General features: G+C 43.8%; 1 protein-coding gene across 1 annotated transcript in view; it reads right to left on the bottom strand.

Moving 5' to 3' along the window:
* Positions 1-18,089, bottom strand: part of ASTN2 (astrotactin 2) — an 808,895-nt gene that overhangs the window by 439,657 nt on the left and 351,149 nt on the right. The window contains exon 7 of the mRNA XM_045563087.1: positions 8,779-8,946. Coding sequence (XP_045419043.1) covers positions 8,779-8,946 — 168 coding nt within the window. The remainder of the gene's footprint in view (positions 1-8,778; positions 8,947-18,089) is intronic.

Genomic DNA, 18,089 nt, shown 5'->3' with positions numbered 1-18,089 from the left:
CCAGATAAAAGTCTTTATTTAGCAAACACTTTAGCCAAAATGTTGTCAGACTGTGTGAGCTGTCCATGGTGCTGACACCAGAACGCTACACCTCATTGACTCTTCAGCAACAGAAACTTGATTCTCATTCATTCATTCATTCATTCAAGAAAAGATGTAGTGATACAGTAACTGTTTCATTTTGAGATACTTTAGTAAATAAGATGAGCGAAGATCAAATCTTTCTAAAACTTATGTTTCCATATACAAGTCTCTCTTCTTCAGTATGCCAGAAAACTGGTTCTCTATAGATGGATATCAGCATATTTAACTGTACATTTTACCTACACACTAATTCACGTCAACATATCTGTCACATTACTCAGAAACCCTTGAAGTTATCATCTCCTTCAATGCAGAGATGTTCTCCATGTCTGTAAATTCTTGGACTTTACAGCTTCATAAAATCTTTGTGTCTTTTGAAACTTTAATAACACAGGCCTCCACAAATAATACAAACAATCTATAAACATTACAAATATTTAGTACAATATAAGAGAGCTATGTGACCAAATACACATATTGTATTCTCATTTCATATCCTATTACAAATGAAAAGTGGCTGCTAAAGACATGAAAATAAACTGAACGTGATGGCTAATATGATTGAAGTTCATGTCAATTGTGAAAGGAAAATTCAATTTGCCATAAATGCCATTTATAAATTGTTTCAATCATACTTATGCTCTAAGTTATTAGTGCTTAAAAGGTCATAGAAACATGAATTTTGAGCTGGAAAATATCTTAGGAATTATTTAGGGTTGTAATTTGTATCTTGCCACTAATTTACTGTGTGACATTGGGCAGCTGGCTTAGCCTTGGTGTCCCTTGGTCTCCTCATTAGATCAGACTAGATTATGTCTGGGGACTTTTCCTGCACTAAAAGTATGCTCCCATTCATTGCTTTGCTGAAGTAAAAGGAATCCGAAGTTCATAATGTGTGACATACCCACGGTCAAATGGCAAATCTGTGGCAAAGTTGGCACTGAGAGTTTGTGATTTTATTTTTCATTGCATAAGTTTAAAAGTCACACAAGGATGAATGAAAGTCGAGCACATAGGAATGCCCAGCTTACTCTAAGTTTCTCTACCAGCTGGCCAGCTCCCAGAGGGCAAAGACTATATCTTACTCTCTTTTCACATAATCTTACGCAGTTGCACATTGCTAGACTAAGTGTCTCATGAAATATTTATTGGACTAATAAGTGAAGATACACATGGCTGAATAACTGATTATAAAAATAAGAGTAAACACTATGTAATGAGTGTCCACCATATATTAGGCAACACACAAGGGCATTTTAAATTTTATTTTTCATCTCATCCTCCCTACAACCCTGAAAAATAGGAATTATACTCCTCACTTTCACAGTTATAAAAAATGAGGCTTGGCTATGTTAAATGGCTTAACCAAAGCCCTACACCCAGTAAACAGAGAAGAGAGGATTTGAACCTCGCTCTGTCTGACTCCAAAGAATATTCCCATTCTACTCAGGTTCACCAAATGCTTGGATGAATGAATAAACATATGAAAGACTGAATTAGTGACTAATTGAATTAGTCTTCTGCTGTCACTTGCTTCATGTGGTTTGAGCCATATTGTCAAAGTCTTTCTATATAGAACCTAGCATGATGCCACACATGTACAGAACTTTAATAAAGCTATTTCACAATAAGACATTACCCACGCTGATGATATCTTTGGGGATCAAAGCCTCATTATCTGAACTGTTTGGTGTTGCAATTTGTAGAACTATAGTACATAGTCCTTGAGTGTTTGCTTTCTGTCTGTAGAGAGATGGAGAGTACTGGAAGTCTGTTCTGCAAAGGGGCATAATGCCACTCTCTGGTGACATTTTCAGGCCTCCACTAAGCCCTTCTTTGCCTTGGCCTTTGATTACTTTGTTCTTATCCCATCTAGTGTTGTCCAGGTAAAGTTTTAATGATTGGCTTTCTGAAGAAAATAAACCCTGATTTTGTAGTATTTACCAATTTTGTTGGTGTAAATAGCCTCACCAGAGCAAATTCCCAAGCTATCAACATGACATCACTGAACAAAGAGTTGGGAAGAGATGCAAACAATTGACCCTCATGACTCCACACAAGCCGGCCCCAGCACAACACAGATCCAATCCCATAGTCATCTCTGTGGGTGGTGCTAATGGTTGAAATCCCTGGAAAACACACGGGAGCTGGGCCATGGCACACAGCCAGGACAACCTGGCCATGTTCATCCTTCACGAAGGCAATTGCATATTCTTCAGCTGTAGCATCTGCCCCACTCTCTTCCTCCTTCCCTGTCACTTGGGAGGAATAATCCTTTTATCAACACATCCAGAAAAGCTTTAAGGCATGATAACCGATTCTTTGACTCCATGGCTCTGTCCAGCTCTACAGATCTGACCCACAGGAGAGACTTTGTTAAGAAAATCTAAGCCACTTTGACATATAATGACATGAACACGTACAGGGCTTTGGGGATTAGTTTTTCCATGACTTCCCCCAAATTCTAGCTCCTGCTGGAAGGCAGAGAGTGGGGAAAGGTCCAGCTATTCCTTCAGGGAGTTAGATGTTCCCCAAAGCAGTTGGACAGATGTAGAGAGCAGGTTTCCTATTTCAGTGGCCAAAATAGCTTTACTAAATCCTTTGTCGGTTCTTAGACTCTTTGCAGCCTTACCTTTTAGTCATCTTTCCTCATCTTCCCTATTCACCCTCATCCCCTGCCACTCTCTCAGTTCTCTGCCTCCACTTCGTGTCCAGCACATTCTCCAGACGCCAGCCCAACTATGCTGCCTCTCATTTCTAGGATAATTCTAAACCTTATTCCTTTAAAAAAAAAAAGTCAAATTCCTACTCAAATTCCCTACTAATTCTACAAGGCTAAGCTAAAAGGTCATGTTCTCCATGACGCACCTCCTGAAATCCCCACCTACAATACATTTCTCTCTGTGCTGCAGGCATGAGGCCCTTCGTTAATGCATTGTTCTTGATTTATCCCACATCGTGTTTTTTATAATAGCTGAATATGAGCAGATTCTTTTTTATACCTGTGAGAATGTAAAATCCATGAAGGCAAGAACATTGTGCAATTTGTCTGTGATTTCCCACAGCACTTATCACACAGACTTACGAGTTGTGGAATTAAGAAAATCTTGCTTGAATTGAATCTAATGAATTGAACTAAATTTTACAAAGTGGGCCTGAGTTAAGCCCCGTGATACTTTACTCAGGGATTTTACATCTCATTTCCACTTCTCACCTGTAGATAATCTCACTGTTTATGCCAGAAGTGACTTGTAAGGGGCAAGATGCTTTGCTGGGCCTTAGGGTGGGAAGGATACAGGGGTAAAGTGGAGACAGTCCCTGGCATTAAGAAGCTTACATTCTAGCAGGGGACACAAATCTTCAAGCAATAACTGAAGCTTAAATTTGGTGTATAGTCAACAGAGAACTCTGATGGTTCTATAAAAAGTCATCCATTCTACTGAGAGGAAACAGGCAAATAAATGAGTAGGACTATGGAAGGTAGATGATTAAAGAACAGATATTAAAGGGTAGATGATAAAAGGGTGGAAGACATCTTAGGTGGAGGGAGGAGAGGAACTTGAATCAGAAGGAGAGACTCTACATAGGGTGTTGGGGGACAATGGACAGTGTGGCAGAGTGGCTGACCCCAGAGGGATGCTGGCGGGGATGTGGCAGAACGGGAGGATGAGGCCGGAGCATCTTAGAGTTCAGATGCCTGGCTTCTGGACACTGTTTTGTGACCTGGTTTCTCTAGAGATGGAAAATATTGAATCTGAGTTCTTGTGTGAGCGGATTAGGAGAAAGACACTAGAATTGTGGTATACAATTGTTTCAAGGCTCACAGGGAGGGAAATTGCCTCCTTCCTTCCTGCTTTTATTATTCTCTGTCTGCTGATTATATGTCAGGCACTACGCTGAGTTTGAAAGACAGAGAGATGAATGAGACACGCATTTGGAGCCTCCGTCCTCAGCTCCCAACAAAGTTTACAGTCTGGTGATCTATCCAGACAAGGAAAGGACAATGACTCTGCAGAGGGACAAGAGGGGTGGCAATCTGTGGCAGGGGTGGTAGCGGTCAGGAATACCCATAGAAGTAAGGAAGGGTGTTTGGGTTGAAAGTGAAGGAGATAAAAAGAAGCCCCTGGTCTCCCAGCAGCAGGAGAAAAACACTTGAAGGGGAGGAGACAGCTCGTGAAAGGGATGGAGGCATGAGAGGGCACGGTGCCTGCAGGGACCTGCAGGTGGTCGGGGTACCTAGAACCCAGAGCACAAAACCAACAGAGGCAAGAGATGAGGTGGATAGAATTGAACATGGTTTTGTCAAAATAACTCAATTAGCAAATTTGGCAGCTGAGCCATTCACTTTGCATGCAGAACATGAGAGAAGTATTTGGGAGTGTTTAGAGTCTTGTTGCAACAAGGGTATTCCTTGAATGAGAAGCATCAGCCATAGCTACCAGTCTGTGAGAAATGCAGAGTCTTAGGCTCCACTCCAGACCTACTGCAACGTGGTAAGTGCTGGTTGAGAGCATGGGAACCTGGGTCTCAATCCTGGCTCTGCAAGCTGCCAGCTGTGTGACCTTGGTCCTGTCACCTGCCTTCTCTGGGCAGCAGTAGCATCAGTGATGAAGTTGGGGAGGTGAAGCCAAAGGATTCTAGTGACCTTCCACCTGTAAGGGTTTTGTGTATTTAATTCTAGAGGATATTGGTGGAGGAGCTGCTTATTTTCCAAACTGGCTAACACACACCTGCTCCTTGGATGACCCACTGTCTAGTATTATGCCCTCAAGCCTGTGGCTAATGGAAAAGATCACCAGAAACCACAAACTTGCCCCTGAAAGCAGATCAGCTGGGAAACCAGAGGTCAGACCTGCAGGCACTCACTGCTTGCCTAGCTTGGGCTTCATAGAGGGAGGCAAAGAAGCGGCCCCCTTCTGTTCCCGTCCACCAATGACCTTGCTTCCTTTTCAAGAAAAAAAGGAAAAGAAAAGAAAAAGGATAACCTAAGAGATCTGACCCAGAGATATATAATTTCGCAAGGCCTTTCCTGGTTGTTGGGTGAGGATAATTGTGTGTGTCTGTGTGTGTGTATGTTTTGGGTGGGGGGAGTGACTTAAAGCCTACAAGTCTTGATTAAGGGAAAGAAGCTTCAGCTGCCTGATCAGATGATGCACAAGAGCTACATTGCATTTCCAAATAGCTTCCCCAATTGGCCTATTTAAAGGCTGCAAAAATGCGTTCTGAGCAGGCTCTTGGCTAAAGAATAAGAGGGAATGGTGGTTGTAAAGGCAAATCCTGGCCCTAGACTGCGGAGACATAAGAGTTCGCCTGGAGAAGCCCTCTCCTTACTTCTGAACAGATGCCCCATTCAGAAGTAGAGAAATAATTGGCTAGAGGAAGCAGACCCTCGACCCGGGCCAGTGCACAGAGCACCAGGACCCCTGCCCTCTGCACCGAGGCTGTCGTCATGATATCCATGCAATGAGTTTTCCATGCAGGCTGGTCAGACTCTTGCAAATGGAGAGAGGGATGAAGTTCCAGAGAAAATAGACAAATACAAATTGCAGGGAAGAGCAGAGGACCAGAGGTAAGGAGACATGAGGTTCTAATCCTAGCTCCACTTCTAACTTGCTTTGTAACCTCAGCAAGTCCCTTTCTCTCTCTACCTCCTGTTTCCCTACTTGTGAAAAATCGGAACTATCATTTATTGAGCACCAACTATAAGTAAGATAGTGTCAAGTTAGCATTTAGTATAAATAAGATAGTGTTTCATGGGTTTAAATGCCATCTAGATGCTGTTAACTAGTAAATTTCTATCTGTAGCTATGACCTCTTTTTGAATTTGAGTTATGAACCTACAGTGAATTCTTATAAGTTTGTGTTGCCTTGGCACCCACCGTCAATAGAGGTTTAACCTTTTTCTACCAGGAGCAGGGCTTGGTCACCCTTGACACAGTTTCTAGTTCTATACTTCCTTCCAGTTCCTCAATGTGGCTGATCCAGATATCTGCTTGTAATGGAAATGACAGCAAAGGTAGCTGCCTGGGCACTAGAAGTAGAATACCACACCCAGATGGCCCCAGCCAGTGGCCAGGGCTAGGAACTTAGAGGCATTTTTCCTACCTGGCAGACTGGGCTCCCTGCTTTCCTGCAGTTTCCTTTAAAGAGACCATTCAGACATTTGCCCATGATCTTAAAATGATCCACACCCTATTCCCCAATGTATATAGTGCTAGCTGTCTCTCTCTCTCTCTCTCTCTCTCTCTCTCTCTCTCTCTCTCTCTCTCTGTCTCTCTCTCTCTCTCTCTCTCTCTCTCCCCCATTCCTGCCTCCTGTGACCTGAGGATGGAGAACTGTCCTCCCAACTCAGGTTCCATAAGTAACAGATCTTTGGACTTGTTTCCTATTGTGGTGGTATATTGAATTTGTGAAGGACCAGGGGCTATCCCAGACCCAGGATGCCGGGGAGGACACAAGGGTAGGCTCCCAGTGCCAGAGTGACGCTCAGGCAGACATAAACAGGACACAGGTTAGACAAGAGCCACAAGGGTATCTGCCAGTATAAACACGTTTCCTGTATGAGGGACCCCTGGTCACAGGTCAGAAAACTAGGCATCAGGCCATCCACCAGATAAAAGAAGTATCCTGTGACAGGCACACTGTAAACCCCCACACCCAGCCCCTTCATTCCCCCTTCATGCCCACTGGAGCGGGGTGGCTGGCCACTTTGGTATCGGAGCCCCAGTTTAGCCGAGGGCTTTCAAGACAGGACCCAAATGTGCACGCTCATCTCTGCTTGATGTTTAGCAGTCACCTTGAACTTATATCCAAAACAGTGCTCTGTCCCACTGTTGAACTGAGCAATTTGGAACCATCTTTGACTCCACTCTCTTTCTCACATCCCACGTCCAAGAACAAGTTCGGACAAGAGTACACTCTAAATACATCCAGAATCTGATAATTTCTCACCATCTTCTCCCCGTAACCCCATGGTCTGAGCCACTACTCACTCCTTCCTAGATGAGAATAATAGGCCCCTTGAACACCCCCTAAATTGATTGGCCACCCAGGAGCCAGAGTGGTCCTGTTAAAACCTAGGTCAGATCATGTTGCTCGTTCGGTCAGAATCTTCTAATGACTTTCCATCTCACTCAGAGTAAAAGCCACCCAGAGTAAAATCCAAAGTCCATACCAGCCCTGAAGTACCATCCCACTCCCAAACCTTCTGCTTCTCAGATTTCACCTCCTCCCTCTCCCTACACTCACTCTCCTCCAGCCATCCGGATCTTCCTGCCTGTGCTGAGCAAAAGACACGTGTGTGCACTCTTGCTGCAAAGCACTGGCTCTTATAGCTCCCCTGCCTAGAACCCTCTTCCTCAGACATTGGCATGGCTCCGTCTATTCCCATCTTAAGGTGCCTGCTCAAATGTCACCTTCTCAGAGAGGCTTTCCCTGGCCACTCTATGTATATACTGATAATTCCACCTAGACTCCAAGCTGAGCACTCCATGTGCTTTGTACTGCCCCCCAACACCAGCACGTACCATTACTGGACAGAGTCCATATATGCGCCTGTTCATTTGCATACTGCAGCACTGTCCAACAGAACTTTCCAGAATGATGGAAATGTTCTATATTCCTGTTGTCCAAGAAAGTAGCCACTCGTCACATGTGGCTATGGAGTACTTGGTATCTGGCTAGTGTGGCTCGGGAAATGACTGTTTAATTGCATTTAATTTTAATTAATTTAAAATAAATAGGCCAGGCACGGTGGCTCACGCCTGTAATCCTAGCACTCTGGGAGGCCAAGGCGGGTGGATCGCTCGAGGTCAGGAGCTCGAGACCAGCCTGAGCAAAAGCGAGACCCTGTCTCTACTAAAAATGGAAAGAAATTATCTGGTCAACTAAAATATATAGAGAAAAAATTAGCCGGGCATGGTGGTGCATGCCTGTAGTCCCAGCTACTCGGGAGGCTGAGGCAATAGGATCGCTTAAGCCCAGGAGTTTGAGGTTGCTGTGAGCTAGGCTGACGCCACAGCACTCACTCTAGCCTGGGCAACAAAGCAAGACTCTGTCTCAAAAAATAAATAAATAAATAAATAAAAATAAAATAAAATAAATAGCCACATGTGGCTAGTGGCTACAGTATTAGACAGTGTCTCCCCCATAGAACCTAAGCTTCATGAGGGTGGAGATTTTGCCTATTTTGTTCACTGCTGTGTTGTCAATACCTAAACATGTGCTTGGCTACTTGAGAAATATCTGTTGAATGAATGAATAAAGGAATATACTAGGAGTTTTCCATGCATTTTATCATTTAATCCTAACAACAGGGTGGCAGGTTAGGTGTTTTTTTCTTTCTCTGGTATTCAAAGATAGGCAGTGTCTTGCTAAAGAGCATCTAGTTAGTAAGAGGCAGATCGGATCTGAACTCGGGATGTCTGAGGACATTCAGACCCTTTGCTTTGCTGGAATTGGACTAGATGTTCTCTGTGGTCCTTTCCAACTCTGAGATTTTGTGGTTCTCTGAGAATTCCCTCCCTTGACAAGCAGCGGCAGCACCTAGTGCATCATCAATCAGATTGATGGATCTTTACATCGTGCCCCTTGTCGCTGGCTTAGGATCACAATTCTTTAGGCAGAGGGAGCACAAACCCCCCTTCACCCCACCCTCTCCCTCCCTCTACCCCCAGCAAGACCCCCATGGCTCACCAGTCTCTGGGTCACAGAGCTGCTCGCAGGCGTCTGTTGTCCTCTGCCCACAGAGGTCCCGCACCCATGGGGAGGTGGAGTTGATCTGGTAATACAGGGACAGCTTGGCGGGGTTTAACCAGTCGGAGATGTCCAGGTAGCTCCCCTCACTCACCACGAAGCTGCTCCCTGTGGGGAAACAGAGAGAAAGACAGCTACTTTCTCCCCAGTTTTAGGGTCTCACTGCTGATGCTGCAGGAACACAGAGAGGTGCATAGTAGCCACATCCCGCAGGACACCTGATCGCACTTGTCTACAGGCATTTACAGAGCATTCACGTTGTGCAAGTCATGGTGTCAGAAGCCAACAGAGACAGACAAATCAGACACGAGAGAGGATTCGGCCCACTGATTAAGAGTAGGCTCCTAAGATGGAAAGCGATGTGAGTTCAAGTCCTAGATCTGTCCTTCCTAGCCATGGACTTTGGGCAAGTCACTGCATGGCCCTGGGCCTTGGCTACCTCATCTGTAAATAGGAATATTAACAGAACCTGCCTCATGGAATGGAATAAATTAATGCAGAGAAAATGCTTAGCCAGTACCTGACTTGATCTCATACAGAATGATTAAATATTAAATTCCAAAATAAAAGAAAAAAGCTAATGTCTGTGTCACCCATGTGTCCCCTTTGGAACAGGGGTCGCTGATGCCTCCAGGGCCAGGTGGGTGATGTCAGTGGGGGAGACTGGCTAGGTGTCAGGAAAGTAGCATCCAGGCTCCTGACCCCGCAGGTGCTGCTTCCTTTTGTACTCTCAGAGAGACAGAGATGGAGATAGAGATCAACAGAGAGAGACAGAGACAGAGACAAAGAGAGATTTTCAAAGTAATTCCCAGCACAACTAAGAAAGCAGCACCCACACCATAAAAAAAAATGCGTTGATATTGACAAACAATAGGGAGAGGTGGGGTTTGGGATACAATGGACACTGCAGCCTCCACCAAATGGGGCAGTGGTGACCCAGCTCAGCCAACTCTTGCCACATGGAACTAAAGGCCAGTGGTACCAAATCTTCAGATATTCTTCAAGAGAGGCTGAAAATTCAGATTTTTTTCATAAACTACCAATTTTTCAATGATGGCTAAAATTTCTTCTTGAACACTTGTGTAGAGCAATCTTTGCTTTGAAATGCTCTTCTCATATATGTATGTGTATTTATATGTATATTGATTAATGAGGGGGCATCATGGATTAATGAGAATAACATATATATGTATAAATTAATTATATGAATGTATAACATTTACATATATATATATTGTAAGCACATGCACACGTACATATACACATATACACACACTTTTTGGGAGGCAAGAAACAGAAGCCCATTGAGAATAGCTGCATATGGGTTGTAAATGGTGAGTGCATATATGTAGCAATAATGCAAAGTAAAGGTAGAATTTCACAGGGGAAAAAGTAATGCATCCAAACAGGACCAGGCTCTACAAAACTAGACTTGAAGAGTGGATCTAGATTCATGGCAGATCAGCAGCAGGTGACTTGAAATTGTGTTTCGTAATTAACATGACTCAGATTCTCTCCTGTGTCTGCCTCTCTCTACCTCATCATCAACCAAAATAAAATCTTTCCATGTATGCAATTCAAATTCCCCAAGGAAGGACTCAGTTAATAAGCATCATATGGGTTTGACGGAAGCTTCTCTGTCAGGCCACATCAGACTTTGCTGGCTGACCTAGGGGTGGACTCCCCTTGGCTCTGGTGCTCAGCTGTGGTCCAATGGGCAGTGGCCAGGGAGGTGGGATCACATCAGGCCATACCTGGCTGCCTGAGCATCTAAGGCTGTGGGTGGAGAAACCTCCCTGAAAAGGGTAAGGGCAAGACCAGCAATGATTATCTCCTCTAACTAACACAAATAATATGATTTCTATCATCCTATCAAATCAGTACCTAACTAAAGACAGTGGACAGCATGACTTTTGGGGCCAATGAGAGGTGTCTACGTGAAGCAGAAGAAATAGATAGTATCAGGCTCTGAGATCAGTAAATGACCACATTTATGTTGGCCCTAAAGTCCTTGGCAGCTAAAGCAAAAAAAGGAAGGAGTCTGTTCAATTCCATATTTCAAATTTCTGGCAAGAGAAGATATGCAAATCTATCTGCAAAGCCATATTCCCCCTCTGGAAATAAGCCCGGGTAGAAACATGTCACATGGGTCCTTGAGCAAGGCACTGAACATCAGTATCAACTACAGATTTTTCTTTTAAAAAGCACAGTCATTCTGTTTAAATGGATAATTCTTGTATTTATTCTCACTAAAGACTGAAAGACGGATATTGAGTTGTGTACCAGGGCTGAGTTTGGTTAATCCTACTGCTTCAGTAAAGTTGCACAGTGCAGTGATAAAGAGAATAGAACCAGCAAGATACGAGCTCAGATGCTCGCCCTGTCGCTTACTGGTTCTGCACACTTGGGCAAGAAACTAGACCCTCAGTTAGCTCATATGAAACGTGTGGATACCAATTCACCCCTTCCTAGGGTTGATACAAAGATTAAATGAGACAATGCATTTGTCTTAGGTCAGGATCACCAGAAAACGGAATCAAAGGCAGACACTGGCATTCAGGAGGTTCTGGGAGGCAAATTCTTGGAAGAGGATGAGCAATGTAAAATCGGGCAGAGCGAAAAGTCAAACAGCCACGCAGCTACAGCAAAGCTCTCAGCTGATCCTTCTGGAGCTGGAAAGGTACTTGCGTTGTTACAAATCAAGACAAGGTGTCAGGCCTTTGTACCCCCACATTAACTAGTCACAGGCTATGGGCTATCCCTGGGGAGGGGACATAACCTTGGATGAAGTAGCCTTTTCAATGGAGGTCATTTCCCCAAGAAGGACCCCGCTGACAGTGGCCAACCATCAACACTCCTGGCAGTTGGGAGAAGGAGTGCCTGGGTGCTACCTGGGGATCTGGGTGCAACCTCACAGTGTTCATTACAGCATGCGAGGTCCCAGGCACATTGTGACGTCTCAACTAACAGGAGCTATGTTGATTATTATTTGGGTTTCTTACGAATCTGAAAGCTCTAAATGCAATACCAGTTGACAGAACTCTCTCTAATATGAGACATATGAGTCTCCCCGGAAGGGGCTGACTTGAAAGCAGGTACAACAGACTGAATGTGCCCCCCCCCCAATTCACATGTTGAAACCTAATCCCCACCGTGATGGTGTCTGGAGGGAGAGCCTTTGGGAGGTGATTCTGTCATGGTGGAGCCTTTATGAATGGGACTCGGGCCCTTATGAGAGACACCTGAGAGAGCTCCCGCACCCCTTCCTCCGTGTGAGGACACAGCAAGAAGTTAGCCATCGATACATGAGGAAATAGGCCCTGACCAGACACCTGATATGTTAGCACCTTGATCTTGTAATCCCCAGCCTCCAGAACTGTGAGAAATAAATTTCTGTTGTTTAGAAGCCAACTGTTATAGTAGTCTGAACAAACTAAGACAGCAGATTACCCTTAACTTCTTTAAACAGCTACTATACAGAATTGTACGGTTGGTTTAATGGCAGAAAGGAGCTACTATCCTTTGACTGTCCTCTCTGTTCATCCCCAGGATGAATGTGTTACACACTCTGCTCACTTAATCCTTATAGCAGCCTTGCACGATAAGTATTTCCGCACCTTACAGAAGGACGACAGAAGTGTACACTGTGCAGTGCTGGAGGGCCTTTGCTTCCCCTGGTAGACTGTGATTTCCTATAGGCAAGAGGTCATGACTCCTTAGTCCTTATCAATCTAGCTCTCAGTAAAATTCCTGGCACATACTAGGAGCTTAGTGAATGTCAGGAGCATTAATGAAATCAGAGTTCCATGCTTGACTAGAGAGGGAAGTTCAACTCACTACATCATGGGATTGTGAAGCAGAAATGCCTCCATATTGATCCCCTGGTTCATTTTTTTTTTCATCCTATGAGAGCCAGAATATAAGACTAGCCTTTCAGAGTTCCAAACCAAACTGGAACTTCACTGTCGTGGCTCCTGAGCTCTTGTTCACTCTCCAGGCTTGTGATGTGGGTGGCAGGTAGAGGCACTCGGAGAGAAGGGGTGAGAAGATGTGTCAGGGAGGTGCCACATCAGATAGTGAAAAGAAGTAACTTCGTGCCAAATTCAATGTGTTAATTTAACGAACATTTATTAAACTCCTTCCTGTGTAACAAATAGACAAAGAGACTGAGAAATGAGTTGAATCTGTTGAGAAAATTATGGATTAAATAAGGAAGATCAAATGTCTGCACAGATATCTTTAATACAACCTAGAATGTGGTAAGAACTGCTTGAAAAAGACAAGCATTGTCTTTGGGTACCTTTAAGGGGGAGAAAAAAGGGGGCTCTGAGAGGAACCATTGAAGAGGTGACCTTTAAGCTCGACCTGAAAGGAAGTGAAGGAGGACACACTAGGCAAAGGTGGAGGTGAAGGAAACATGGCACCCCATGTGCTATTTACCCCTGAAGGCTCTACTCCCGACCTGGCTGGCACTTCCACTAATCTCTTTAATATTTCTGTGGCATTCCACTCAACTAGCACCTCTAAATGCCATGGTGGAGAGTCATTCATTCATTCAGATTCTACTATTTGCCAAGCCCTGTCCCAGACTCTGCTTGAATAAAACATGGTGTCTGTCTACGGAGAATTTATAGTCCAGCAAGGAAGGTCAGATATGGCAAAGCTAAGCAAAGCATGAGTGTCTGCTCTCCTGCCCCTGTCCCTTACTTATTCTTCCAACTAGACTGTGCATCTCCTGAAGGCAAAGACCAGGCTTCATTTAACTCTACAATCACTGTAGTGCTTACGGTGTAGTGGAGGTTCACAAAATGTTGAGCTATGGGTGTGTGGAGAGAGAATGAGAGACAGAGAACACCAAGGTCAAAGAATGTCAAGCAGTGCTTTCTACATAAATGCTAGCATTTCTTTGGGAATAAAAACTACACACGAAAGGGATAAAAATGGACTATTCCATGTATCTCATATCTTTTCTCATTTTCTTTTGGACCCTCGTTTAATTTAATTTAATTTTTATTTTTTTGCTTTAGATTAAAATTGCCCCTCTGCTTTTCTGAGTGCTCTGAGATTCCTGTCTATATGCATATAGATCTCCCCAGAGAGCAATGACTCTGAAATAAATCTCTGCCAAAATCTCAACTTCAAAATGTCATGTTTCCTTATTTTTAAATATATATATATATATATATATTTTTTTTTTTCTCCCACTGGCTTGTGGGAATATACATCATCTAATTAGCCAAATGGATTTTCAGTTCAGCCCAATCATTTCCTTATCTAGCATCTGAAGCCCGACGTTGCTCAGGGGACTGCACGGGCACGGAGGTCCTCATTAACTCTGATCTCCAATTACGTTGATTATAAGCCTGCTTCTGTAATTGTGTGGCATAGATCAGGGGTGAGCTGGGGAGCTCAGGCCACTCTGTAGTATTCACTCCAGAGCCAGAGGCACAGAGGCCCCCAAAGAAACAGAAAGCTACGGATGAGAACTAAAAATACCACAGAAGGAGGTATCACCAGACAAAATTGCCTGGAGAGCCAGACGGCAGCTGCAAATCCCTTTCATTACACCTCTGATCGGGAGCCAGACCTCTGAGAACCGTGGAGAGGAGATTTCAAAAGAAGGCTCTGGTCACAGTGGTGAATGGTGAGCACAGGAATGACAGGCTGCAGGGCTGGAAGATGAAATGAAGCACAGGAGCTACGTTGGCCAAACGTATTCAGTTTGCTCTTTCCCACCTCTTTGGAAGTAAAATGATTAAAGGTTCCTTTCCTTCCGTTACATCATGTGTACCACAAATCCTACCTGTCAGGGTCTCAGACCTGGGAGAAATGTCCTTACTGAAAACAGGTGGAAAAGCAACCTCTGAAAGGAAGCAGAAAGGAGGACCACGTCTACTATCAGCCCAACTGACCCATGAAGAATGTGTCCCTCCTACCCCTTTGCCTAGTGCACACAGCCAGCCCCATCTCAGGCTTGAATCCATTGCACCCCCTGCCATCGACTGAAAGCCATGTAGGGAGTAGGTGACCAAACTGCAAAAATGGGCTTACAATCAAGTTTGAGGGTTTGTGAGGATGGCAGAGACAACCTGGATAGCTAGAGGCAATCAGTACTTGAGTGCAAACACTCTCGAGGGTCATTATTGTGGTGACGGTTCTGTTACAAGGGTCTCTGAGAGGGTCCTCAGCCACTCTTCCCTGTGGCCTCACCTTCTGATCTTCCCCATCCAGCTCTCTCTTCTCTCTTTCCTTTGCCTTCGATCAACTTCAACCTTCTCCTGTTCCTCTCTATAGCCTCCACCCATTATGGGTTACATTACATCCCCCCAAAATTCATATGTTTCAGTCCTAAGATCCAACGTCTTAGAACATGACTGTATTTGAAGATAGGGTCTTTAAAGAGTTAATTAAGGTTAATGATGTCACTAGCGTGGCCCTAATCCAGCATGACTGATGTCCTGATAAGAAGAGAGATTAGGACACTGATGCACAGGGAGGAAAGACCATGTGAGGACACAGGGAGAGGACAACCATTCACAAGCCACAGAGAGAGGCCCCAGAAGAAACCAACCCTGTTGACGCCCTGATCTCGGACGCTAACCTCCTGAACTGTGAGGAAATACATTTCTGTTGTTGGAGCCACTCAGCCTGTGATACTTTGCCGTGGCAGCCCTAGCAAATTAATACACTACCTGTGTCTTATTTGACAACAAATATATCTTAAGCCTGCCATCTGCTCCATTTATCAACCTTGATTCTGTGCCAGCAATTCCTATGGATCACTTCTCAGAATAAAGTGTTCAAGTGTCTGAAACCAAATGCATAGTGTTACAAAGGCACGAGTAAGTGCAATACAGTTCTATCCACGGGCCCCTCGGAGGTCCATGGAGTCTGACCTGAGCTGTCTCCCTCCACTGCACAGACACCCAGTGCGGCGTGTGACCTGGGTGGACACAGGGATCATCATACACATAAAGTGGGTGAATGAGATGCAAATGACCGGGGAGAAGGAAGCTAAGAAAACACTGAGAAGTTCCAGTGGCTATTTTAAGGAGAGTTGGCCTCTTTCTTTTTGTTAATTTTACATGAAAATACTATTTTTTTCAAGCTCTGAAGAGGACAGCAACTTGGTTAAAATTGGGCACTTCCTGGAATAATCATACAATGGATCAGAATTATATGACGCTAGGATAGTTATACATCTAACTTTAAAGAATAGCAGACAACTTTGAGGCCCTCTAGTCCAGAGTTTCTCAACCAGTTTTTCTTTTTTTTTTTTTTTGCCTTTATCATTCCTTAAAGAAACTTCTTTAGAAATTTTTCCCCCTGGCCATCCCTGACCCATGAAATTTTAATACCACAGATATATTGCATATCTGCTTATGTGCTGTATGTCCTGTTTATATACTGTGCATAAAAAGAGTAAGATTTTTTTCACCTCCACACTCCCATGCATCCATTGTCACCCCATGGGATGTTATGTCCTCATTGAGAATGCATGTTCTAATCAGACCCTTTTTGTAGACAGATAAAGAAACTGAAGTTCAAGAAAGCGAAGAGAGGTACCCAAGATCCCATTGGGATTAGTGAAGTATCCATAACTAGAACCTACACTTTGTGACTCCCAACCTCTTAGTGATATGAGGGAGGTGACAGGGGAGAGAAATCAACTGACTTTCCCAGGCCACAGAGCTGGAAAGTGGCAGGACCAAACCAGAACCCGAGTGCTGTGACTTCTAGCTCAGGGTTTGTTCCAGGATTTCCCACTGACAGTGAAGACAGATCCTGTGGAGGCTGAGTTGTCACGAGGCTAGAGCTCCCTCATGGGCCACAGGAAACGCTAATGACCTTGACATGGCCATGTCATGTCTCATGCCATTGAAGAGCCCATCACTAACTAGATATCCCTGAAAAAGGAGCGTGGAGATGAACAGGCCACTGGGATTCGGGATGTTCTGTGTTAAAAAAAAATAGCTGTTTCCAAATAAAGCTGTATCCAAATGCAGCTTTCTGTCTCCCCAAATGGAGGTCTCTCTGAAGCACATGCCCACATTTGCTCCAATGTGTTCCTACCAGTTTCTGTCTTCTCTACCTCAAATTATGATCAAAGTCCAGCTAAAAACAGATTGCCATGGAATTCTACATGCCTTTATGTACCCATGGTCTTGCTTCAAAGTTGGGCTAGGGTATTAGAGTCTGGACAAAAGGGGTTTGAAGTTTTGACATTTCAAAAAAGTATTTTCTCCCCCAGGGATACAACAATTTGGTACCAAGCTAAGCAAAGGGAAAAGAACAAAGCCATGAAATGCTTCTCATTTTTCTTTGACTCATTTAGTTTTTTAAAGAAGAATATTGGTTAAAGATTGAAAGCAGCTATTTACTTTTAATTTAAGACTTTATTCATTTTATTTTTTAAACTTTCTTCATTACTTCATTGGGAATTTAGGCATCAGACGCAATGTCAGTGTTGGATTTCTTTTTGATCTAAGATCAATGTCTCTGGAATGAACATGGTGGATGGTTACTCCCCAAACCCATAGCTCCTTTAGCTCTGACTTCCTAATACTGAGAAATCTCCCTCTCTGGCAACTGCCCAAGTGATACATGAGCTTAGATGGGAGCTCTGAAAGGAGTCGGAGAGGGGCAGATTAAACTTTGGTCCAGCCACTGAGTCACCGTGTGATTATGGAACAAATCACTAGTCTTGGTAAGCCTCCTCCAGTTCCTTATCTGTACAATGGGACTAATACTTATTTCATGGAGCTTGTATGGCCATTAAATAAAATTCATTTGAATTGCCTATGGATAGTACAGTGCCTGGCTAGGGCCTTTATGTTATGCTATTCTATGGTAAACAATGTATTCTATTTGTAATTGTATACTTATCCATATATACAAGTCATTGTGTGTTTTACATGTGTATGTACAATTGGATAATTGCGTGTCTCTGTATATATGCATACATATGTGTACAGACTGCATAAGCACAGACAGTGCTATGAATAATTGTCTCCAGTGTAGATGGTACCTCCTAAAATTGTGCAACATGGTGGCCCTGCCTATGACACAGCCAGGCATTAGTTTCATTTTTTAAAAAAGTATCACCTTGCTCTAACAGAAAGAGATTTTTCAGTATTAGGATGTCAAAGCTAAATGATCTTTGAGTTTTGGGAGCAATCGTCTACAATGTTGATTTAAAAAACATTGATCTTAGATCAAAAAGGAATCCTACCCAGGTTATCCTCATTTCT

The sequence above is a fragment of the Lemur catta genome, chromosome 10 (genome assembly GCF_020740605.2).
Source record: "Lemur catta isolate mLemCat1 chromosome 10, mLemCat1.pri, whole genome shotgun sequence".
NCBI lineage: Eukaryota > Metazoa > Chordata > Mammalia > Primates > Lemuridae > Lemur > Lemur catta.
Note: the sequence above shows the minus strand (reverse complement) of the source record. Positions and strands in the feature narration are given on the sequence as shown.